The sequence below is a fragment of the Balaenoptera borealis genome (assembly GCF_965194805.1).
Source record: "Balaenoptera borealis genome assembly, chromosome: 10".
NCBI lineage: Eukaryota > Metazoa > Chordata > Mammalia > Artiodactyla > Balaenopteridae > Balaenoptera > Balaenoptera borealis.
Genome location: NC_138874.1, coordinates 1,804,275 through 1,829,016, shown reverse-complemented (window position 1 = coordinate 1,829,016; position 24,742 = coordinate 1,804,275). Strand labels below are relative to the sequence as shown.

At 42.0% G+C, this 24,742-nt stretch overlaps 1 protein-coding gene and 1 long non-coding RNA gene across 5 annotated transcripts in view; both read left to right on the top strand.

The window, feature by feature from the left end:
* The window catches only part of LOC309635829, a 501,182-nt gene that overhangs the window by 131,475 nt on the left and 344,965 nt on the right, over nt 1–24,742 (top strand). The window lies entirely within an intron of this gene.
* Nucleotides 1–24,742, top strand: part of ARID5B (AT-rich interaction domain 5B) — a 188,136-nt gene that overhangs the window by 118,155 nt on the left and 45,239 nt on the right. For 3 of the 4 annotated variants that reach the window (XM_082407414.1, XM_082407415.1, XM_082407416.1), the window contains one exon: nt 24,621–24,733. In XM_082407414.1, coding sequence (XP_082263540.1) covers nt 24,621–24,733 — 113 coding nt within the window. Of the gene's footprint in view, nt 1–22,920; nt 23,193–24,620; nt 24,734–24,742 lie in introns of those variants that run through there. The other variant, XM_082407417.1, reaches the window with a different exon arrangement.

Genomic DNA, 24,742 nt, shown 5'->3' with positions numbered 1-24,742 from the left:
CCCTCAACACGGAGTGCCTTATTCATCCATCCATCCATTCTTCTTTTGGTTGGGGCTACCATTCATCAATTCAACAAATATATTTAGGGAGAACTTATTATGTATTATTGCATTAGACCTTGAGCCAAACTCAATGAATGAAACAGACATAAGTCCCCTGCCCTCCTGAAGACTAGGGTCTAAGGATGTGAATAGTAAGCAGATATATACATGGTCACACACATGCACGCATAACAGAATTACAGGCCATGATAAGAGCTACAAACACAAAAAGATTGCTGTCTAGATTAAATGAAATAATGTATGAGAAAATGCATCATAGGCTATAAAATGTAGACCTTCAGAGACTTAACTTTGACTAATGCAACACCTGCTGTCTGTGGCAGCCAGTGCTAGCGCACATGCTCAGTGCCTGAGGTTTAGTGGTGACACCACCACCCCTTTTTCTTTGAGGCTTATTTCAGAAAGGAGAGTGGAAGGGAACCTTTCTGTTGAGTTTATAATAGCAATTACAAGCTGATAAGGGCAAACCATTCATCAAACGATCGTACCTCCGGACTTTATCTCTTCAGGTCAAATGTTTCCTGATTGATATTGACTACCATATCTTAAGCAGCTTTGAACAGATAAGCAGCTAGAAAAGAAATTCCTTTGAAGGGATGTGACAAAATTATGTTTTCTGATTTTTTTTTTTCCTTTAAGGAAAGAGATTAACTTCTCATTGTTCTTCTTAAAGAGCACAAAAGCTACAAAAGTGTAGAAAATGCAAAAAAAATTTTCATGGGTAGATATTGAATGAGTTCCCACTGATGTAAATTATCATCTGTGTTGATGTTCTTTTCTTGTTCTGAAATTGTTTGGAAGGAACTTTCAAAATATTGAGAATGACCCTGTACCAAAGATACCTCGGAACAGACGATTACCCCAAGAAAAGATATCTTCTTGATTACTATGTATAAGTACCCTACTAGAAGCATTGCTGTAAACAAGTCTTGCAGGTTAAGTATAATTCATTTTCATAGAACATTATTTGTAGAAGCAGTGTTTTAAAGGTGAGGAAGGTAGGTTTCTGACCATGGGCCTGATACCCAGCTTTTAATTGAAACGACCATAAACGTAATTAGTCAACTATGTATTCAATTATAAAGTATATAATTACATTCTGAACAGTAAAAAGCTTCCTAAAGTGTATATAAATCAATTAAACAGGGCAATACAGTAACCGATCACATAAAATTATATTTAATGAGATGTGTCATCTATCACAGTGTTTTCCACACAGTTCTTAACATCTTTGTGATTCATTTGTGCCTTATTTTTTGCTGCAACAAATATCACAGTAAAGGAACCTCTTTATTTTGGCCATAGAATTTAGTGACATTATTTTGAGCAGAGTGACATGGGTATCTTTAAAGAGAGTTTGGAGTGGGGAAGATTTGGGGGCATTTCTAATGCTTTTTGGAAAGGTAATCTGGATTTGTCTATCTACTTTTACTCGTGAAAAATTTCTCTACAACAAGCTTGGGCATTTGTACTTAGGTTGTGGTCTTGCTTCTGTATCCACAGTTGCTATACGTTGCCTTGAAATTAGCTAGATGACCTATGTCTGCTTGTGTACTTCCTGTGATAGATGCTAGATATTATAACAGAGGTGTAATTAGACAAACATGCTAAATACAAATCACTCTTGATCAAGTCCCTGCACGTTGAGAAGTATAGGTGGAACTAACTTACAACCGTGTTGTGGGGCCTGTATTTACATAAATCCTTCAAGTTTCTTATGTATAATCAAGCAGGTCATTCCAAAGTAGGCTGACTTAGGGACAGTGGGATTGAAGCAAAGGAAAAGCATATTTGCACTTTTAACTTTGGCAAATTGGAAGGATTTCTAAAAGATTTTGATAAATATTTTCCAAAATGGCTTTCATTAAGTGGAGGTTCAAGCGGTGTTTGTATCTGGTGAAGATACACCAAAGATGCTGGTCTTGCAAATTCTGACTTGTGCCTCAGAATGGATAATAAAGAAATATCTGAGTAACTTCGAAAGGGCTAGCTTTCTAATAAGGTGGTGATACCACTCACTTCTCTCCTTTTCATCCCCTTCAATTAGGTCCAGATCCCAAATGGCTTTTCCATAAGTGAAGTCAGACTCACGCTGGGTAGTTATACCCAATCCTTGTTGCAAGAAACAGAACCACAAAGAACAACCGACCAGGGCAGGACTGCCAGATGGGGTGACCTAAAGGCCTTCTCCTCCATGTCATGGGAAGCTCACGTGGTTCTTTTGATCCCGCACTTTCCTGAACAATGTACTAGCACGTACTTTCGAGGACAGTCGGTTTGTTCATTTATCCGTATGTCCAACCGACGCGTGTTGATAACCAGCTCTGTCATGGTATGTAGCCCCGTGTAAGGCTGTGGGGCTAGTACAATGAGCAGCACAGCACAGTGTTAACCTTTGAGGCGCACACGTGCTAGTGGAGGCTCCCTTGAATTAAACAGACACTTAAAACGTTATTTAAGTGCTGTGATAGAGCTAAGAGAATCCTCAGATTCAGCAGAAGAGAGGAAAATACTTATTATTTTTAAATTTCGATTATTCCCTTGAATATTTTACTGGAACTAATGTAACTGAGGGACTGGCAAGTTTTACAAGTGACTAATACATTAATCCCACTCTTCCCTTCTGCCTTGTGGGATTGTCAGTTGAGTCAGGGCTTAAAAATGGAACTTGATGAGATTTGTTCTAAAGATGTTGACTAATACCAGTTAAACCCCTAAACATCACACACAGATTGATTATGTCTTTTTCGCTCTTTTTAAAGACCCAGAGATGCACCTAGTTAATACCCTGCTCCATGTCCTTAGTAGAGAGCAGGCTGATTAAAGATTGTTTGCTGGCTGGAAATGAATAAATGAAGAATCACATGTTAGAACGGGCGTCGTCCGCCTGCAGAAGGAGCTGAGCATGGGCTAGCGGGGAATGGTGAGAGGAGTCATTGTGAGCCCTTTTTCACCGAGGATGACACGTACAAATGTAGAGTTGTGTCACGGAGACAGGGAGCTGGGGTAAGGAGGCTCTTGGCGGGGTGGGCAGCCAGCTTCACCTCCGGCTGTGTCCCTAATACAGACTGAAAGAGCAGGGAAGGAAGCGGGGTCTGTGTCTCCTCTCTTCCTCCCTCTGTCTTTCCTATCCTGCCTGCCCCTCAAGCCCCTTCCTGCCACACGTCCTGCACCAGCCTCCTTGGATCCGTCTGTGTGGCTCGTGAAGGTCTACAGCACTGAAGGTCTCTGCCACGGTGATGCATTTGTCTCATGGAGACGGGGAAGAGGATAATGGTCCCTCCCTTGTGCTCTGTCCAGCTGGGCAATATGGGACTGTTTTCAGTTTCTTGACCTTGCTCTTCTCTCCCTTGATTGTAAACCTTCTGCATATGTCCTTCCTGGAAAAGAAAACCTGTCATCATTGTCTCACCCCTCAAACTGGCCAACTTCTTCCGTCTTGCAGATCTCAGCTTAAACATCACTTCCTGAGACAGGTCTTCCCTGATGTTTCCATGCGTTCAGCACCCCCGTGGTGTTCTCAGAGCTTCTTCTCTTGCTTGTTGATAACACCTACCCACCCACTTTACCCTCTCCCTCTACTCTTCACGCCAGAACCTCAGCTTTGTGAGAGGAGGGCCAAGGGATGCCGTGGGAACCCCTGTGTGTAGCCTGCATATCCTCAGTAACCAGCATATGTTGAAGGGATGTTTCAGTTCTGACTTGCAGCAAACAAACTCAATTCTGCTTCCCTAGAAAGCAAGAATCTCGTCTCATGAATCTTTGGTGACCCTCGTAAGGCTAAGTGGTGCCCAAGAAATGTTTGTTGAAAATAATTCTTAATTATGTTATTACCTTAGCTAGGCATGAGAGGAGTTTCCTTTAATGATGTGTGGGACAGCGAGAGGAATGAACGAGCTTGGGCCCGTTTCTTTCTTAGTTGGAAGGAGTTACATAAGCACAAAAACACTAGTTTATAGTATTGAATGAGCAATCCCCTGTGAAGTGTGTGCCAGTTGTCACTGCATTCTGCTTTACAGCCTCTCTTTTCCTTGGCCCTCATCTCAGGGAACAAAATCTATTCCTCAGTAGGGTCTTTGCGTAGGCTGCTCTGTACAGGCAGGTAGCACGGCGCCAAGAAATTGAACTCCAAAGATACATGAATCTGGGTTTCAGTCTCTACTCACGGTTACTCACCACCTTTGTGCTCCTGGGCAATTACTTACCCTCTCTAAGCCTCAGTTTTCTCATTTTTGAGTTGGCAGTAATGTTGCTACACACCTCAAGGGGATATTATAATCATCCCTCGGTATCCTCAGGGGATTGGTTCCAGGACTCCCTCTGATACCAAAATCAGAGGATGCTCAAGTCCCTTATATAAAATTATTATTTGCATATAACCTAAACCACCGCTCATATACTTTGAATCATCTGTAGATTACTTTTAATGCCTAATACAATGTAAATGTTATGTAAATAGTTGCTGGCAGGTGGCAAATTCAAGTGTTGCTTTTTGGAGCTTTCTGAAGTTTTTTTTTTAATATATATTTTTGATCCGTGGTTGGTTGAACCTGAGGATCAAAAAGCACACAGATACGGTGGGCTGATTGTACATGAGGATTGAGTGAAGTGCTGCGCGTAATGCTCTCAGCACAGCACCTGGCATGAGACATTTGTTAGTGACCTGCAATATCTGTCACTATTCGCCTCCATCAAGGGAGATCGACTAGCCTCCGTCTGCTCCCCAGAACTGTTTGTGGGTACACAGAGAGGCCTAGGATTTATCTGTCCAGAACATTCCAGAGCCACAGTGTTCTTGTCTCTTGTTTTTATTCTCTCCCTCCGTCCCACCACCCAGCGCTTGCGCTCCACGTACAGACCACTCTCAGTTCCAGGTGCGCCACACCCTAACTTACCTTGGTGGCTTTCCAAAAGTCAGATGTCTTTATGTGACACATTTTTAATCTCTGATAACAGCCTCTTTTTTCTTTCTGTTTAAGTCTATTATCCTTAATTTTTTCTAAATTGATTTCATAGGGAAGACATAATCTTTCATTGGAATTAAACAAAATGAGAATATATGGCCAAGAAATAGTGGGAAGACAGTTGTAGGATCTAAGACCCAGAAGCGCTGCTGCTGCTGAGGCTTCTGTGCTGTTTACTATGTGCCAGGCGCTCGTCTGAGCCCTGAATCAGTTTCTCCGTTTTACAGAGGGTGGAACTAGTTGCCTGTGTGAACCATATAGTGGAAAGAGTATGTAATTAGCCTACTTTGCCCTTAGGACTCCATCCTGATAGAAAATTATTTTTCTCCACTTAATATCCAACAAAAGAAGGAGATCACCTTGCCACAAGTTCTGCCCTTGTTTAGTTGAAACATTTGACTCAGTTTATAGAAGTCTACATCTCTGTAGCTTGATCATGACATTGGAATGTCAAAGTAAAAAAAAAAAAAGAAGAGGGGAGAACACTATGAAATGAAATCTGCGTTTACTGGTAAGAAGCACAGAGCATTTGGCATCAGCAGAAAGCTTAGTCTTTGATGTAGAAAATAGAAGAGTTCTCGCTGTTTCCATTTGGGTCAGAGAAAGAGATGATGGCTCTCTGATAAGGTTAGTGGGTTCCAATGCTGGATGTAATCATCGACGAGCCACAAGTTGTCCTGCCCTGAGGATATGCAAGTGTGAAATCCACACGTCAGGAAAAATGTGGTCAGTGAGGAACCGCACAACGGGAAAAGCAGAAAATACTTAATAAGACAAGTCCCAGTTATCCTGTGAGCGAGACTTTGTTATAAGATGAGACCACTTATTTATGTGAGTCAGGGGCTGATGACAGATGGTAGAAGAGACAGAAGTGTGGATGAGTGATTTTTGGTGAATCTTCTTTTTTTTTTAATTTATTTTTTATTGAAGTGTAGTTGAATTACAATGTTGTTTTAATTACTGCTGTACAGCAAAGTGACTCAGTTATACATACATATACATTCTATTTCATGTTCTTTTCCATTATGGTCTATCACAGGGTATTGAATACAGTTCCCTGTGCTCTACAGTAGGACCTTGTTGTTTATCCATTGTATATATTACCGGTTTTGGTGACTCTTCTTGCCTCCAGACATACAGAAGCCAACAGCCTGCAGTGTCCCTATTCTGGACAGCTGCCTAAGGAGAAAATGTTTTATTTTAGGTATGGCAACATCCTCAGTTTCAAACAGTTTTTTCCCCTGTTTTCGAAAACATTCACATGATTAATACCTCTTGCATGTATTCAACACAAGTTGCCTAGCAACCATCAAGAAGCATTTTTGGAGTGCAAAGGGTCTAAAAATGAATGAAGAGCAAAAACAGTTGAAGTTACAGCTGAGATGACCAGGTTTCTGATAGCAGTTTCAAAGCAGACCCCCCAGGAATCAGGCCAGGCACCCCTTAAGAGTAACAAGATCTGATCTGGCATCCTTACAGACCCACTGAAATGTCCTGTTCGTGTTGGACGCATGCAGAGAGGGACTATGTAGATACAAGAGGAACCTCTAAGTGTAGCTTGATCCACTTCTTTGCCTTCAGGCAGGACTGCCTCCTACCTAATCCCACATGGATGTGTAGGTAACGGGGTTTTGGAAAACACTTAAGAAGAAGGATTATTATAACACCTCCTCTGGTAACCCACTTCGGAATCTTGCAGCCTTTGGACTGAGACCACTAGGTAAAGAACGTGGGTTAATCCAGGAATTAACCTCTTTTCTTTGGGTTACTGATTTATACTAATGGTTGGCTCTCACAGTCATACCTTATTCTAAATGAAAAGAACCTAAGGGATCTTCTAGATCAGAGGTCACAAACACGGGTGCCCAGAGGTGTCAGCAGAGAACCTTGAGGGAGGAGGGCCGGTGGGGCCTATGAGAAATCAGGAAACAGTAGATACCCATGGTCTGTAAAAAGCAGCAGCTACTTTTCAGCTCCAGTCTTTTGTTGTGTTGTAGGAATATGAGCCCAGAGTTCTCAGATCTCTCAACTCTTTAAGAAAAGCCAGACGTATCAATTTTTATGTGAAAAATCTCATGATTTTCAACTGATGACAATAATAATTTTTAAGAAGTCTTCAAACTAAATAAACTATGCTACCAAGGCAGATTTAGTCCATGAACCAATCTTGTTTAATGAACCTGTAATGTTATAGATGAGGGAACTGAGGCCTGGTGAGTGAGGAAACTTACTCAAATTCAGTGACTATGTGAACTCCTAAAGTGGGGAACGGTGCTGTCTTCTCTGTTTTACTCCCAGCTGGACTAGCACAGGGTCAGGCATATGATGGCAACTCCATAAGTATGTATCGAATCAACAAATATGAGGTGTTAGAGGCAAAACCAGGACTTGGCGAGTAAGAAATCAGGACCTTAAATACTTTCCCTTAAATGACTTTATTTTCCTTCTAAGTGACCTTCACTAGCTTCTGTTTAGATAGAACTTGCTCTTTTGCCAGGTTGTGGCTTGTTTAAGGCGGTATTTGATTAATAGGAATGTTCTAGTGAAAATGCCAAAGGAAAAGCCCTGGATTCTATCTGGGGTTCAGCCTTCCCATAGATTTGTCTATACTGGGACTCCTACAAACAATAGGTTTTCTTGGCCTACCATATTCAATTCCATTCAGATTTTTAAATTTTTTATTTTTATTTTTTGGCCGCATCATGTGGCACACGGGATCTTAGTTCCCCAACCAGGGATGGAACCCACGCCTCCTGCAGTGGAGGCGTGGAGTGTTAACTACTGGACCGCCAGGGAGGTCCCCAATTCCATTCAACTTTCTGTCTATTAATTGAGCTCCTACAGTGTGCAGAGGCCTCTGTATGGTGATTTCAAGACACAGGGGATTCAGATGAGCTGGCGGCCGGGGGGTGGGGGTGGGATTTCAATGATTAATTTAGAGAATGAAGATACTTGGCATATAGTCTCTTCTTTAAAAAATGTTTCACCCTATTTAGGCGATACTCTACCGTGTGGCAGTTTCCTTTCTTCACTTTTTGTTTTGAGATATAACGTTGCCCCAAACATAGAATCAGTTATCACCAAGACATGTTCCCCTCTTTTAACAACCTCTGGTTACTGGCTCTCTATCGGAAGGCTCTGTGCAAGTGGACAGCTGTCAGCCTCCAAGGAGGTACACCAGTTGCCAAGCGGTCCTCCAGCTTTGATCGCACTTACTCTTTCTTCTTGGGTGCTCACCTCTATGCTGAGGGTGCAGGTGTTCCCAGTGTGCCAGTAACTCACCCACGAGAGAACTACTGGCCTCTTGAAATGCTTGATGTATTACTTCCATGTGTCTGTGCGTATAATAGTAATAATAATGGCGTCCACCATTTATCAGTGTTTTCTAGATACCAAATAATGTGCTAGTCATGTTGTCTCATTTTATCTCACTCGTAGTCTTTCTCAGTCATAATCTTTCAATCCCTTTTTGATAAATGGGCAAATTCAACCCCAGAGAGATGGACTTGCCCAGGGTCACACGGTGGTTTGGTTTGTGAATTTTGTGAAGAAGTACCTGATCTCCAAGGCTCTGCCTTCTTTATGAAACTTGGGTCTGCAGCAGCAATTTTACCAACTTCACAAGACTTCTGGAGTGAAAGGTGTATCTTTTTTCAGAAGCCAACTCTAAGGGACATTTTAAACAAAGCGGATGGCGATTTTGAATGAGACTGTTTAATTTCAGAACAGTGTCCTTTGCTGCCAAAGGTAATCAGATGTAATGTCATCTTGCAACCTCTCTGCATGTGTGACTTCATAAAACTGGTGTAGCAGTTTATTATTATAAAATTAGTAGCGCATAGAACAAACCAGGGATGCAAGCCAGACGAAATAGACAATGAATAGTTATATAAGGTTTTGGAAGCACATGTAGTAGAACACAAGCTCACTGTATTTTCTTCTCAATTGTCTGCCGTTTGTTAATGTTTCCTTTCAACATGATTGCATCTCAGTTTAATAGCACTTGCCATCTCAGGCTTTATGGTGCCAGGCCCGACATAGTTACATCCCCTCTGTGCTAAAAATATTGCATGTATATATTCAACCGCAACCCGACATGTTTAGCTAATGGGTTACTCAGGAGCTATGCGCTTATATAATTAAGTGATGTATGTAATTTTGTGTTAACACATTTGCAATGTGTGTTTCCCTGGTGATTGCAATGCTTTATTCTGTGTAAAGTGTGACATTTTAATTCCCGCTGAACAATTTCCTACCTTGATTTGCCTTGTTTTTGTGGCAGGGGATTATTTTGCAATCAAGATAAAAGCATTATTTATGAAATTTCTAGGCTATCCCATTACTGGGAACTTTTAACTGCAGATCAATCTCCTATTTTATTGATCTTTGTTGAAAATCTTTATTAGAATTTAAATTTAATCTCTACATTATAGATTTGCCCAGACTTTGGCCTGCAGGAACATTTTTTTAGGTAGCTTTGCAGGGATGGGTTTTCTTAAAAAAGTAATTCTCACCAGACAGTCTGCCATCTTCCCCAGGGAACTTTGTTTCTCTTAGGTGTTGCTGTCTTTTCCCCTGTTTAGGTTCTCCAGTAGGGCCAGCATCATCCCATGGGCTTGGAGGGTCTTGGCAAAACAAGTCATATTTATAGATTCACAGACAAGGCAGGTCTCTGTTAAGCATTTAACTGGTTGACAATTGCTGGGTCTCAGAGTTACATAGTGGGAAATAAAATGTGGACATGTATTTTCCCCCCTTACTAATGGCAACCAAGGGAAGGTACTACAGACAGGAAGGTGAACCACCAAGGACAGCCCAGCCACCTTGCCGTCTTCAGAGGTATTTCTTTTCTCTAGTGGAATCAGCAGTCAGTGCAGTTTAATAAACATTTACTAGACTCTCACTAAGTACCAGACACTGCTTTCAAAACATGATACAGAGAGCCTGCAAAGTTTTATTGTTCACCTACTATGATGATGCCACAGTGACTAAGACAGACCTCATCCCTTTAGAGTCTGGTGAGGAGAGAGACTCACAGAGGATTTCAATACAGGGTGCTAGGTGCTAGGGTAGAAGCCTACTGGATACAGAAGTTACAGACAGAGAGTTCCTCCCCCAGCTGGGGATGTGGGAGAATAAGGAAGTTTTTTGGGGGATGCAATTCCCAGTGCGAGTCTGGGGAACAATTACAAGTTGGGGCAGGAGGGAAAATGGTGAAAAAGGAAGGGTATTGTCGGAGACAGCCGGGGAGCTCGGGCACACAGGTGCGGAGCCACGTGAAGAGCTTGGGACCTCTAGGGTATTTGTTACTATTGGAAGGTACCGAGGACGCCCCGCAGCAAGGTGGGCAGTGGTCCGTTGCTCCCAGAGGTCTTGAATTCCCAAAGCCTTTCCGCACATGAGGAGGCCCCTTCGGTTTTCCGCCCAGCCCAGCAAAAGCAAGCAGGTGGCAGGCACCGTCGCCAAGTGCCAAGTGTTGCCACGACGGCTTCGTGAGTATTTTCCTCTTAGTCCCTCCCATCTTGGTCTGAGCAAACAGCTGGGAGTGTGGTGCACAGAAGTCCCGCCAGAAGGACCCACGGTCCGTGCGCTCCAAGTGAGCTTTCTCCGTTGTGTGTTTTGGCATTTGAACACAGCGGGAATGTCCTTGTCAGCTCCCATTTGACTTTATTAATTGCAGTTCCTTGGAAAGTGTGTTTTAGTTACATGGTCTTGGGATGACGGAGCTTGCCCTGCAGAGACCCGAGAGGAGGTATTAGGGGCCCATTGCAAAGCCGTCTGTTGCCAAGGCACTGCTGCTAATCGCCTGCAGCCAACAGACACCAGTGTGACTCTGGGCAATTGGCAGACTCTCTGGGCCTCCCTTTCCTGATGTGTAGAATAAGGGTTTGGGCTAGATGGTGTCTGAGGGTCTCCTTACTCTCTGGAATTTCATCATTCTTTAAATTACTCAAGTGAAGAAGCCTACCGTCCTCACAGCTCCTAGCGGCGATCTTTGGTTCCAAATCCAGTAGAAAAGCCACAAACCACTTTCTGCACTTCACGTCTTATCATGATTCTCTGGCTCCGTATTTTAGGAGGCCGTCTACACTGGCACTCAAATCTAGATTTTAATTTTTTAAGGTACAAAGGGAATTGCTAAGCCCCTGACTGTTCCTCGAGTAGATGGTGGTATGGATCAAATAATCCACTTCATTAGTGTCGCCAGAGGCTGTCACCTAGCAGCTCTGTGTCCTTTCCAGGCCCCGCCTCCACTTCCCAGAGCCCTGAGGCTGTGGTTAATAATGTCAAAAGAATGTTTTAAAATTGCTCTTCTGTTGATTCCGAAGAGTCAGAGCCCTCACGTGGTTAAGAGTCCTGGGCTAGGAGTCAAATTCTAAATATAATTCCAGTCTCTGTGAACGTCTTCGTGCTTCACTCTCTCACCATTTTTTTGATGTTTCAGTTTTCTCATCTGCATCAGTTTTCTCATCTGCAAAATAGGCATAAGATCCCTTGCGCCACAGAAATATTTGCACATGGCTTTGTTGTACGCAAGGATTGGCATTAAATTGGGGCCGAGTATCATTTTTCATTCCATAATGGGACTTAAACAAAAGCCCTTTTGAGTGTGCACCTTGTGTGAGCTCCCTGTGCTTAAATGCGGATGAATTTCAGAGGTCAGCAGACACCGCCCCCTTTCTTCATTATATTTTTTTAAAGCTAAACAAGGCTAACTAGGGAATTCATTTTGGAATAAAAAGACATGAAAGAAAGGGTATTTCAGCTTGCACGATAGTACAAAAAAGAACAAGAATCATCATGTTTCCTAAAGAACTCACAGCTGTTTAATTTTGTAGTAAAATTACTTTAAGAACTTTGCAAATTCAAAGACAAAACCAAACAACTGTTGTTGCAACACTGAACTTCCACGTGTGAGTGGAAAAGCCAAGTTAAGATTAATCTGCCCCCAACCTCATATTAAAAATACAGAGCATTTTTGTTAATGCTGGTTGGAGGAGCGGCTTTTATCTAGAGAGAAGACACATAAAAGAGGGAAATGGTACATTTACTGGTAATAAGATGAAAAATAGTTTATGTTCTCATGTACTTTGCCCCCAGGTTTTCTTAAGCTCCTCAGTCTGTTTTAATACCAGGTTTGTTTGCTTTTTGGGGATGGGCCTGTTAGGCAGGAAATTGTTGAAAGGCCTACAGCAGAATTTTTATTTAAATGCTGTTTTTTAAAATTAAAATTAAATACCAAATTGGGTAACCAATTATTAGATTTGGAGTTCAGATTTTTATAAAATTTTATTTTTAGGCAATAAGGCTAAGTTCTGTACTTAAACTTCTATAAATTCTGCGTTTCCATATGTTGCCTATTGTCAGAAACAAATAAACTGTTCCTTATTTAAAAAGAAAAAAAAAGTGGTTTTCTTCCATATTAGGGAATTATTCAGACTTCTTTCCTTGGTTCTTATAATTCCAAACTAGTTGGAACATCAGTCTATTTTTGGTTATGAAGAAACTTTGAAAATGTAGGCATGATTTTTTTTAAGGTTCTAAATCTCCTAAAAATCAGTTTGCCACATATATAACAGTTATGGTTGTAAATACAGGGAAGTCATTGTATTCCAGCAAGACAGAGTTCTAATTTCCATATTACTAGCCCTCCCCCCTCCCCCCTCCCTCTCCACATAGGAGGGCTGCTCAATGTAAATTCTAAAACATATAAAACAACATAAGGTTGTGATTTGTGACTGTTTCTGTCAAGGCTGAATGTTCTTACCTGTATTTGATTAAACTCTCTTGCTAGTTTCTGGGTTTTTAATGGTCATCCCACCACATCACATAGATTGACCACAAGAGGGCAACCGAGAGTTTCCTTTCAGCTAACAAAGCCAGAAATGGTTTTAATATCAGCTAAGTGTTTTAACTTGCTAAGGATTTATTTCCCCGCCTTCCAATTGCCACACATGCAGCCTCCGAGTTTCCACTAACAGCGAATAATAATCCAAATAAAGTTCTTCTGAAGGAAAATATAGACAGACTGGTGCAGACAAGAGCTTTTGCCCAAATAAGGATCCCTTTTGTGGAGACCCCACGTGTTAGATAACCATCAACTGACAGTTGGTCATGAGTTAATAATGTTGGATGCTGAAATATGCATGCCATGTGCTATAAAAGAGTTTGGAGGACAAAGACAAATACTGCTATAGTTAGATATCAAAAGCATACCAGAGGTGTGCAGACTGCTTCTCTGGATGTAGGTTGAACCTGCCAAATAATTTCATAAAAATTATTGTTATAAGTATTATACAGTAGAATGAATAATAGTCATTGCACGTTTCTGTTGATGTTGCGGGGATTTTGGTCTTAATCTTGCTGCATGTTACTGCCTTAAATGCTATAGCAACTCTTGCCTTCTAAGAAGAGAAAATATTTCCTAAGCTTATTTCTACTGCTACCATTGCTGTTCTTTTATTTTTATAATGAGAACCCTAAAAAGGGGGTAAGGGGCAGGGGGTTCCATAAAAGAATCCAGGCAGGTGTGTAGCCCTTTGATTGGCATGTTATATTTGGAGAACCCTTAATGTCTAGGTATGTTTCTATGTTGCTGCTGCCACAGGAATCAAAAGGTGAGGAGGTGGAGGGGGAACAGGCTTTGATTCAGCAACTGTGACAAGTTATTTGAGAAGTTGAGACATGGGGCCAACTGAGCAGCCATATTCTCGGAGTGATGCCCCCTGGTCTTTTTGGTGCTAAGATTGGGAAAAGGATGTATCTCCTCTCCTGCCCCCTAGAGTTCAAACTTTTTTGTTCTGTCAACTTTTCTGGGCTTGATGGAGCTCCTGTCTTCAACGAACAGTCTCCCTTTATGTCATATTAAACCATGGGACTTCAAGCACCTTGGCAAAGCTGTGAAGGCTGTGCCCTTGCCTTTGGACCTGGCTGTATCAAACCTCTCTACTTACTTGCAGATGAAAACTCCAAAAAGAAAAACACACGCAGACCATGAACTTATTCAACAATTCGTGGTGTAGAAGCTTCTACTTTTCCAGTGAGCCAAAATCACTCAGAATCGATTTTCTCTTATTCAGTTCACAAATGACTTACCTTATGCCCAGCCCATGCTGGTAGCAGGAGAGAATAACAAGTAAAATAAAAAATTAGACAGCTCTTTTTCTCACTTTCTTCCCTACCCCCCACCCAACTCCCCCAGTCTGTTGTCAAGGCTTAAAACTTGCTTTGACATCTTAGTTAAGGAAGTTAATGAAATAACATCTTCATCGGGGCCATGTGGTTACTTTGAATCAATGATTACCAGATTTGAATTTTACAAAGGCGACACCTCAGCTTTGGCAAAATTTTCAGATACTAACATCTATGCATGACTACCCTGCAAAACAGTGAATAAAACTCTAAATTGTATGGAAAGTTTGACTCATGATTTTTGCTGACTATTTTAGCTTCAGATGTTAGTCTTGTTCTGTCTGCACTTTAACACACATTTCTAAGGACCTATATCTATAATCGTAACGTTGAACTGTTGACTAAACCAGCATCACCCGAGAGAAAGATACCGCAAGCCATGTGTAACTTAAAATTTTCCAATAACCCCATTTTAAAAGGTAAAAAGAAACAGGTAGAATTAATTTTAATAACATTTAATTTAATGCAGTATGTCCAAAATATTTCAGTATGTAATCAATATAACATGTTATTAATGAGCTATTTCATATTTTTTGTATTGTCTTGGAAATCCAGTGTGTGTTTTACACTTACGGCACATCTCAATTTGGACTAGACATCTTTTTTTTTTTTTTTTAATATTTATTTATTTGGCTGCGTCCAGTCTTAGTTGCAGCACGCGGGATCTTCGTTGTGGAGCGGGGGCTCTCTAGTTGTGTCGTGCGGGCTCAGTAGTTGCGGTGTGCACGGGCATGGCACGTGGGATCTTAGTTCCCCGGCCAGAGATCAAACCCGCGTCCCCTGCATTGAAAGGTGGATTCTCAACCACTGGACTGCCAGGGAAGTCCTTGGACTAGACATCTTTTAAGTGCTCGAGAGCCCCATGTGGCTAGTGGTTGCCGTATTGGACAGAGCAACTCTAAACAGTCCTAGAAATGTTTTGGCTTTCACTGAAATAAGTGGGAATAAATTCTAACATCTTCTGTGTGTTCTCTATCTTCATCATAAGATTCCTATCAGTGTCTGTCCGCTGTTTCCCCACAGTGTGACACACTCTCACTCCCGGGAGCTGAGCTCCCTAGCTTGCCCTGCTGGGGTTATAATGAGCTGACCTTACTTAATATACCACCAGCCCCTTTCTCTTCTCCTTTTGGACCCTCACTCTACCCTGCTGCAACACACACTCTTCTCTGCCACCTGTGAGTTCCTTGGTACCACAGTAGAGCTTTTAAAGTCGTTTTCCAGTATTGTGGCTCGCAGCTCATAGAGGAGGAACGGATGAGAGGGATTTACCTGAGCAAAGAAGAATGTCTCAAAGTCTCAGACAAACAGGAACAGTCATCTTTTTACTTCTAAGTAAGAGACTATGCTACTTCTTCTTCTTCTTCTTCTTCTTTTTTTTTTTTTTTTGTTGGCTGCACCTTGTGGCTTGCGGGATCTTAGTTCCCTGACCAGGGATTGAACCTGCGCCCTCAGCAGTGAAAGCACTGCATCCTAACCAGTGGTTCTCCAGGGAATTCCCTGGGACTATCCTACTTCTTAAATTATTCTTTCTGAAAGGTAGAAAAACATGAAGAGAGTGAAGAATCCCCTTTAAGTACAAATTCCTTTTGGGATCTTTTTAAAAAGAAATCGGGAACCTATTACTTGATGATCTTTTACTTTTTACTTTTCCATATGTGTTTGAAAAAGTGAAAAGTCTCATACTATATTAGTCCAAGTCTGTAGTAAGTTAAATATCTCCATGTTAATCCACATATATACACACACAAAAAAGTCTCTTTTACTTACTTCCAATGTTTTCTTTAGAGATGCAGCAAATCAATTATCCTCAGTGTTGAAAATGGAATATCTCATTTCCAAACCTGGAGAAATGGCTGAACAAGAATGTTCTATTTATACACGAGTTTAAGAACTGTTCTGATATTTACTGATCCTCGCAAGGTTATTCAATACAAAAATGTGGCTTGCGCTTCTGTGCTGTCACGTACAATAGTAACACCATAGAACATATCAATCATGGACTAGAATAAACAGGTTTATTGATTATAACAAAAAAAGAGAGAGACAAAAATTAATTCTCTATGTTTACGAGGTCCTATCCTTTTTTTTTTTTTTTTTGGCTGTGTTGAGTCTTCGTTGCCACGAGCCGGCTTTCTCTAGTTGCGGTGAGCGGGGGCTACTCTTTGTTGCAGAGCACGGGCTCTAGGCGTGCGGGCTTCAGTAGTTGCGGCTCATGTGCTCTAGAGCGCAGGCTCAGTAGTTGTGGCTCGTGGGCTTAGTTGCTCCGCGGCATGTGGGATCTTCCTGGACCAGGGCTCGAACCCGTGTCCGTCCCCTGCATTGGCAGGCGGACACTGCGCCACCAGGGAAGCCCAAGAGGTCCTATCTTTATAAACTTCATAAATTACAGAAATCAAAATGTCCTTAAAAAATCATTTCCAAAGTGGATCCTTAAATAGCCTAAGGAAAAAAAAGACAAGAATCTTAAGTTAATGTTCTATTGGTATTGTAGATAATCATACTAAGAAAAACGAAATCTGTGTATACTGAATAGTTTTCAAAAAATGGAAACATGAGTTATTTCAAAATCTTAAGAAAGAGTACATAGTGAGCATTGAGACGACACACTTGTTCTAATTGTAGGAGTTTTGATGCAGGTTTTCTTTTTTTTCCTCAACATCCAGCATGATCTTCATTAATTGAGGAGCCTGGGGCTTGGAAATGGCTGGTGGGTACCTGGCATCTGGGGAGATGAACAGCAGGAGAAATGAGTTGCCAGGTAGATGGGAAAGTGAAGTTTGAGCCACGATAGCATTTTAGAGTCCATTTATTGGTTTGGCTGGGTTTGTGACTTCTCGACAAGACTTTGCAGCTGGGGAGGAAATTGACCCTTTGCGCGCAGCCTGAGCACCTACACGGTGCTGCCTCCTGTACCTTAAGATCCAAGCTAAGCCCTCAGGTGTCCATGCTGCCCTGATGTCTCTTTACAAAATATTTGGAATTCTAAGGCCAGAGTCTTTCCACAGTCTCCTGAGGCCATGGCCTATAGACTTCATTACCCCAAAGACGAATAAGCATTTGCAGAGCAGCTATGAGCCACCAAGGTCCTGAAGGGGATCTTTCATCTGAGATGGTTGAAGGGATACTGTGATGATGGTTGGAGGATACTGCGAGTAGCCAGGACAGACCAAAGTTTGAAAGGCCTGGCACTGATTTCAGTCTCCTTCCCTTTTTCCAGAACTCTCTCCTTCAAGAGTCAATCCTCTGAAAACCCAGAATCTCTCCTCACTCTAGACCTCAATTTAGCTCCCCGATTTCCCTCTTACTCTGCAAGTGGTAGTGAAAAGCCATCTATAATCCCTTTCTTCTTTGCCAGTGCCCTTTTAGACAAGCCTATCATGGACTTCTGGAGCATTTCTGAATTCCTTTGGAATTCCCTACATCATTTTCAAATAATATAAGATAACATTTGGCCGTTTAAATTTGTCTCCCTCCTCAAGACACGGAGGGGAAATAAAGATAGAGATCTGCCCATCACTGCTGGTAAAACCTGACTAAAAAAGAGGTTTGATTGTGTATTAATGGCAAGAATGCACGGAGTCACATGCTTTCAAACCAATTAGCAATACAGATGAGCTAGCAAGTCAAGTTCCATTTATAGGCTGGGGGAAGGGGAGAAGTCAAATAATCTGTGTTGTTAAGTGTTTCTGAGAAATGAAGACCTCCAGGGCAGAGAGAAGGCGGATCAGGAAATAGCTATGCAAATCACATGCCTATGAAATTACTAAGACTTTGATCAGAGGCATTAACAACTGCTCCAGCATTCGCAAGTACGAAACAAGGAGTGAGTAAGACAGGGCATATTTGGAAGGCATTACAAAAGTGTTTACTTGCATGGTTTGTTGAGCAGTCAGTGAAGTCCACGGCTGTTTTGGACTTAAGTTGCCTGACCAGTCCAGGTATGACAAATGCAGTGATACATTCCACTCTCATTAGTGACTCTTGGGGATCTCAGTGACAAAGAGCCCAAGTGGCTTGACCTCATATAAAGCCTGCTTCATTTTTTTTTTCCCCCACACTCTTTCTAATAACACTATACCGCTCACCCTTCCACAGGTGGTAGGAGAGGACCTGGATTCAGTGAGAGCATAGTTCATTGGAAATGCTAAATTGTAGTTAATAGGCACGGTGGTTGAACCCACATCAAGGTATGGCTTGGGCTAAAGCAACCTTGGAAACTCAAAGCAGCCATGACATCCAGAGGAGTGAGTGTGACCATTCCCCTGGGGCACACCCCTTGGTCCCTGTTCAGGGCTGCCTCGTCTTGGTGGCATTTGAGAGTGAGGGCATTTGAGGCTGGCTCTGGTCTCAGCTTGCAAGTCTGGACTCATCTTTTTAATGCCTTTATTTGAGGAAAAAAATTACTCTTAAAAAGGAAACTGTCAGAACAATGACAGAAAATGATAACACTCTTGCAGCTTTTTTTTTAAAACTGTGCCTATTGCTTTAAAGTCATCATTTAAGTTAGCAAGCCCCTCAGGATGGAATTGTGCTTGTTAATGGCCCGGTGTGTTCATCTCTCAGACAGCACAGTTGCTTCTCAAACATTTCTGCTGGGTGTGGGAAATTATTTATAGGCGAACAGAATAAAAGTAAACTTGCGTGTTCTTAAATCTATATATAATTGATGCTCTGTGAATTCATGGAAAGATTCAACCAATTATCAGACGCTGAGTACCAGCGGCTGCAGTTTTCTGGCCTTGCTCTGTGAGGTGTGGAGCGGGGAGTATATGGAACGTAACCGTGGATCTGAAATAAAATTTCAGGGAATCATTTATGAATTTAAAAGTAAGAATGTTGGCTTTAAGTTAAAGCCAACATGAGAGCTGAGAGCTTCTGTTTTTCTTTTCTTTTTTTCCAAGTATTTGAAAACTGAAATTCTGTAAGAGATTATCTGTGAAATGCCTTTCTTTTATTACACCCATAAATTTCAGGAGTGGCTTTGATCAAGCCTTCTGCCATTCTCGGTTTCTAAATCTTTTACTCATACGTTAATAACTTTAAAAACACTCATCCTATTTTTGTTGTAGTGCAAGAGGAAGTTTCTAAAGAGTCAAAAGGGAAACATTGAAAATAGAACACAATAAATGATAACTAAATTAGGATAGGTTTTTTTTTTTTTTTTCTTCCCCCAGCAGGAGCAGTGCTCCATGCTGAAACTTGCCAGAGTATTTTAAGATTATTGTCTGTAAAGACAATGTACCAAAGAATTGAGATGCTCAGAGGAAAGGCATTAAAGAAATGCAAAGTATTATCAGTAATGCACACTATGCATAGAACAATGTTTGCCAGTCCATAATACTTCAATCGGTGTCGTTTAGTTTTCTGACTTGTGTTTAGTGTTTAACACACACACACACACACACACACACACACACACACACACACACACAACTTGCAAATCAAATGAGTTAACGCTCTGCCAGCTTCCTCTAGACATTGACCCTGGGGGTCAAACTCTTAGGAAAATGATGCCTGGTTTTCCATTCCCCTAATTCCAGCCCCTACCAACAAGCAAGTCCTATCTCTGAGTGGAAGCTCACAAAGAATTTCTCGAGAGAACATGTTGCTGTGCTGGCAACAAAATCCTCTCTGCAAAACGAGAAGAAAGAGTTGTTAACTGATGAGTCAATCCAGCTTTTATAGCAGTTTATCTTCATGGCATTTCCAAGAGCATAAATGTTATAAAAAAAAAGAGAGACGGTCATGACAGGAAGAACACAGTAGGAAAAAAACAGGAACATTTAAGCCAAAAGCAATTTACTTTGCCAGTAACTGGTTACATTTCCTTTGTTTTATTATTATTATTGCAAGATGAAAGTTTCCCACACCTGTGCTGCCCTGACACATAACTTGTCAGAACCCACAGTGAAGTAAATACGTACATGAACGCCTGCAACTCTGAGCTTCTAGACTCTTGAAGAAAAACAAAGCAAAACACAAAGCATGTTTTGCTATACTGTTTAAAAAAAAAAAGACACTGATTCAGTAATAGTTGAAGGAGTTTTTAAGAAAAGGAAAAAACAAAACAAAACACATGGGTCAGATGTCAAAGTAGCCTGGGGCACTGGGGGGTGCCTAGTCTCCTGGGATTAACACCTATAGAAATAGCGGTGACGTCACAATGGTGAATACTTGTTAATTTCATGGCGCTGAGTAAGAGGAACAGATGGGCAGTCAGAGAGGGAAGATTTTTTTTTTTAAAAAAACCACAGAGATCTTTCACCGATTAGGCAGAAGAGTCAGTCAGTGGCTCACGGCAAGGGGGTAATGTACTTTGGTGCTCTAAGTTTTATTGGAACTCTGTGACTTAACTGATGGGGACGCTGCTCGCCCTCAGGGCTGTAGGATACTGTCTGATGCCTGAGATGGGCTGCAGCGCCCTCGTGCTGTGTGGTATTTGAGAGTGTTTTCATTTGGGGAAAGCTCCCTGGAGACTGCCAGCCCAAGTTAATAATATAAATACCTCATTATGAGACACAGTGTGTGTGTCCTCTGTTAGGGACAAGTTCCTTAAAGCAGGGGCTCTGGATGATGTCCAGTTGCCTGGGTTGGAAGCCTTCTGCTACCAGTAACCAGTGGTATGACCTAAGACAAAAGTACTTTCACTCTATCTCAGTTACCTGGTCTGTAAAATGGGGATAATACTTGTGCCTTCCTGTTGGCTTGTTTTGAGTTTTAAATGAGTTACTGTATGCAGAGTGCTGACTGGCAAGAAAAAGTGCTCCGTAAGCATCAGCTATTAGTATTATTTGTGAATAATACTGAAAACATTCGTGCAAAGAGCTTTGACTGAACTATCTGAGCCAGGCCAGGGTTGGCCAGTGGCTATACACACATATCAAAGTAACTGTGCATTTATTGCTTCACCCTAAAATACACTACATGTATTTTTTTTGAAGTAGAACTCACCAGAACCAGTTATGCTATCAGTAAATGTATTGCTGGCTTCCAAGAATGGCTTTGTTGGTAGAGACTGCTCTCATCTAAAGCACGGGAGCTGGTGTGCTTCTGGAGTTTTAGGATTTGGATTCTCTAAGGGAGTGCGCGGCCCTTAGCTGTCAAGGAGAGGGCAGGTTTAGGTTGGTCCAGGGCAGCTAGGAGGAGGTGGGGAAGAGTTAAAGGCCAGAGCCACGCCCCCCTGACCGCACCACACCATAAAGCATTTGCTTTCATTCACCCGCCTAGCAAATGATTTGTCTTCTTGACCCTGTAGGAAAAAAATGTAATCTGGGGACAAGAATATTCGCTATCCCCAAAAGCCAGCCTTTCGGTTCCAAAGATTCACCTGGGGTCTTGTGGATCCAAAAAAGTCTCCAGTTGTATGACGGGGGCTCCCACCCCATACGGAGTCCCGCACGCTCCATTCCCCCGGGGCTTTGAACGTATGCTCTTCAGGGCATTTGTTCATTGCATGTGGGACAGTCATGGCCCCGCTGAGATGCCAGATACAATTACCCTGAGCAGGAACCAAAGGCTGTAGGTTTTCCGTCTCATTTCCTACAGCAAACTCAAGTCACTGGGGTGTGCTCCCAGAGCTCACAGGTAAGCAGGAAAGGTGAGTGCCGTTTTTCAGGTGCCCAGTGTGACGGGCATACATGTGGTCAGGTTGGCGAGCCCAGCTCTTGACACCAAGGAGGCCTATGTGGGCACCTGTATTTCCACTAGTCACTTGATTATTCAACAGTATGTTAGGCAGTGCTGCCCCTGGAGGGATGCTGGGGCAGAGAAAAATGAGTCTAACATGGTCCTGCCCTTAAGGACTCTCCAACTTAGTATAATAATAAGCTATGAGGCACAGCTCAAGTACAAATAATACAGCGATACTTTCCATCAGAGAAGGTCGGAAAAGAAGTTCAGAGGGGAGACTAAAAGAGGTATTTGAGTTTGAGGCTTTAGTGGCTGGTGAGATTTACGTAACCATACCTGAAACATCAGTGTACTTGCCTTTCTTGGGGACAAAAGCCCTTTTCTCTTGATCAGATTCCACTTAGAGTTTACGTTTGTGCGACCAGACTATTAGGTGTTAGTCTGTTCTAAATTTGCAATTCTCAGAATTTGCTGGGGAAGGGCATGTGCCTCTCTGGGTTCTGAAAGCAGCTCAAAGAATGGAGAAAATAGACCCGATTTGGGGATGACTTATTGTCAGTTCCCGGAACCTTTGCCTTTATTCAAAACAGCCTGTTCAGTGCAAGTTCTCTCTATCTAAAAGGCCTTTGGGATTTGAAAGCTTTTCTGGAAATAAATGCCTTTTAGGTTTAAATGCTTTTTTGCCAACATGTTAGGAAGGAAAGATCATAGTAACAAGTCTTAGAACAGAGGCAATATTGTTTTCTTCCTTTTAATGAAATGCCTCAGACCTACCCCAAGTTCTGTGGGTTTCTGTCAGCTTTCTGCTCTGCTATTATTTTGATAAGGGACTTGAAAGTACATCCTTCCCTAGCGGTCATTAAAGTCTTAGCCCTTGGGTCAGTTGTGGAAACACTTCTGTGCTACACTGCGTCCTCAAACCAAAATGGTCCCCGCCCTGGCTCCAGGCCGAGCCTGGAAGGAAGGTGGCATCGGGCTCTGACAGGGGAGCAGGAGGCCAGGATCCACAAAACAGGCCGGATGAAATCACCAACCCCGTGTGGTAGTCTCAGAGAGAGAGGCAAGCCCTGCCTGCCAGTCTGGCAACTCAAGCCAAGTCCTCCGAGCTCATCCCACACACCCCCGTGCTAGTCACTGCTGTGTGTTTACATGAGTAATGGAGCTGCCGGGGGAGGGGAGTTGTAAGCAGAGCGCTGAGCCTCGCAGCCCGCATTCGGAGGGAAGCTGACATCCACACCAAGTCAAGTGGAGACTTCAGGGACGTAGGGCCGGGAAGCAGTCACATGCTGTAGCTTTCACCAGCACAGACATCATCAGGCAGATGTTTGTCGACTGGAATGGGTAATCGCCGCTTTCTCTTTGCTTGATTTTTTGTTTGTGAGTTTGTTTACCTTTGATAATTCCAGGCTGGCTTTCTGAGATGGACTTTCAGACAAACGTTTTGGGGAAATGAGAGGAGAACGGATTTGGGAAGGGGGGAGTCTGAGCCCCAAAGCCACTTTTTTAAACTTTTGCCTGATCGTAAAGGCAGCTCTGCTTTATTGTGCTTTGTCAACAGCAAGACTATTATCCACAGTAGAAAATCAAATTAGTGGGATTAATTGTGTTTGTTAAGAGGAGTACAGTGTACAGTGTCCTAAAAGCACTGGTTAACGGCGTGACATGAGTAAGATTAACAACAGTTAAGAGGGTTTGAGTTGTTCAGATTTTCCATGGTCATAATCATACCTTAAAGCAATAAAAAAAAGTGTGGGTACCTTGAAAGGTCCTAAAGAAATTGCTTGGGGTATAATTTGTTAGTTTGGAATTCTTCAAGGGCTAGTCGGTTCGTTGGTTTGTTTTATTTTTGCTTGACTCCGGTGACTGATGAAGTTAAATGTGAAAGCTGATGCCGGAGAGTCGTAGCACTCAATAAACAGCAGCCTTTTTTTTTTTTTTTTTTTTCCTTCTTTCTGTATGGATCTTAAAGGGATTCAAGCTCAGCATCCAAGATGAAATATAACTTTGATTTGTGTCTTGTCTATGGCTTTTAAAAAGTATAATCTCCACGGAATCAGGCTAACTCCAATGTGATCTTTGGAAGTTATTTTAAATAACCCTCAAGATCTTCATAAAAAAAAATACATTGAAAAGGAAAAGAGAACATGCTGACTTAAATGTATCTGCCAGATTTGTTGAGATTTGAAACATGCTGGTCGCAATATTAATAGTAAATACATGGGATAATATTTTTCAGATTGTTATTTTGAATGCCTCTTTTTCTACAGCTCTCTCCTTACTTGTTTGTATCATACTTTGAGAAAATGCTCATGTCTCCACTCTTGAAGAGAGATGTTTTCAAACGTTACATTCCTATGGTACCATAATGGGCTGGCATATCATTTGGGTTTCTGAAAACAAGATACAAAACAAAAAACAAAGAATGAGCCAGGCTCAGGGCTGTCTTTCAGCCCAGCATGTTTCTTTTATAACAATGGGGAAGTACATTTCCCTTATCATCATCCTTTAAAGCTCAGGGCTTCATTTTATTTATATTAATTAGACGCGTTCAAGTGTAATAGATTAGCTTTGGGGAGCATGGACAGAAGTGTAGAGTCTACCAAGAGGCAGCCCTTCAGAGAGAGACGCCTAAAAGGAGGCTTGGCTACCACACATGTGTATGTTTCTCTGAACAATTAGAGGGCGCCACTGGAGTTAAGATCCTTGGTTTTTCATAAGGAAACCCACGCAAATGAAAACGTATCTCATCTGTTCTCCATTTGTTTTCAGCGCCAAATCTTAAAGGCAGACCACGCAAAAAGAAACCATGCCCACAGAGAAGAGATTCATTCAGTGGTGGTAAAGATTCCAACAACAATTCCGATGGCAAATCCGTTGCCAAGGTACGGTCA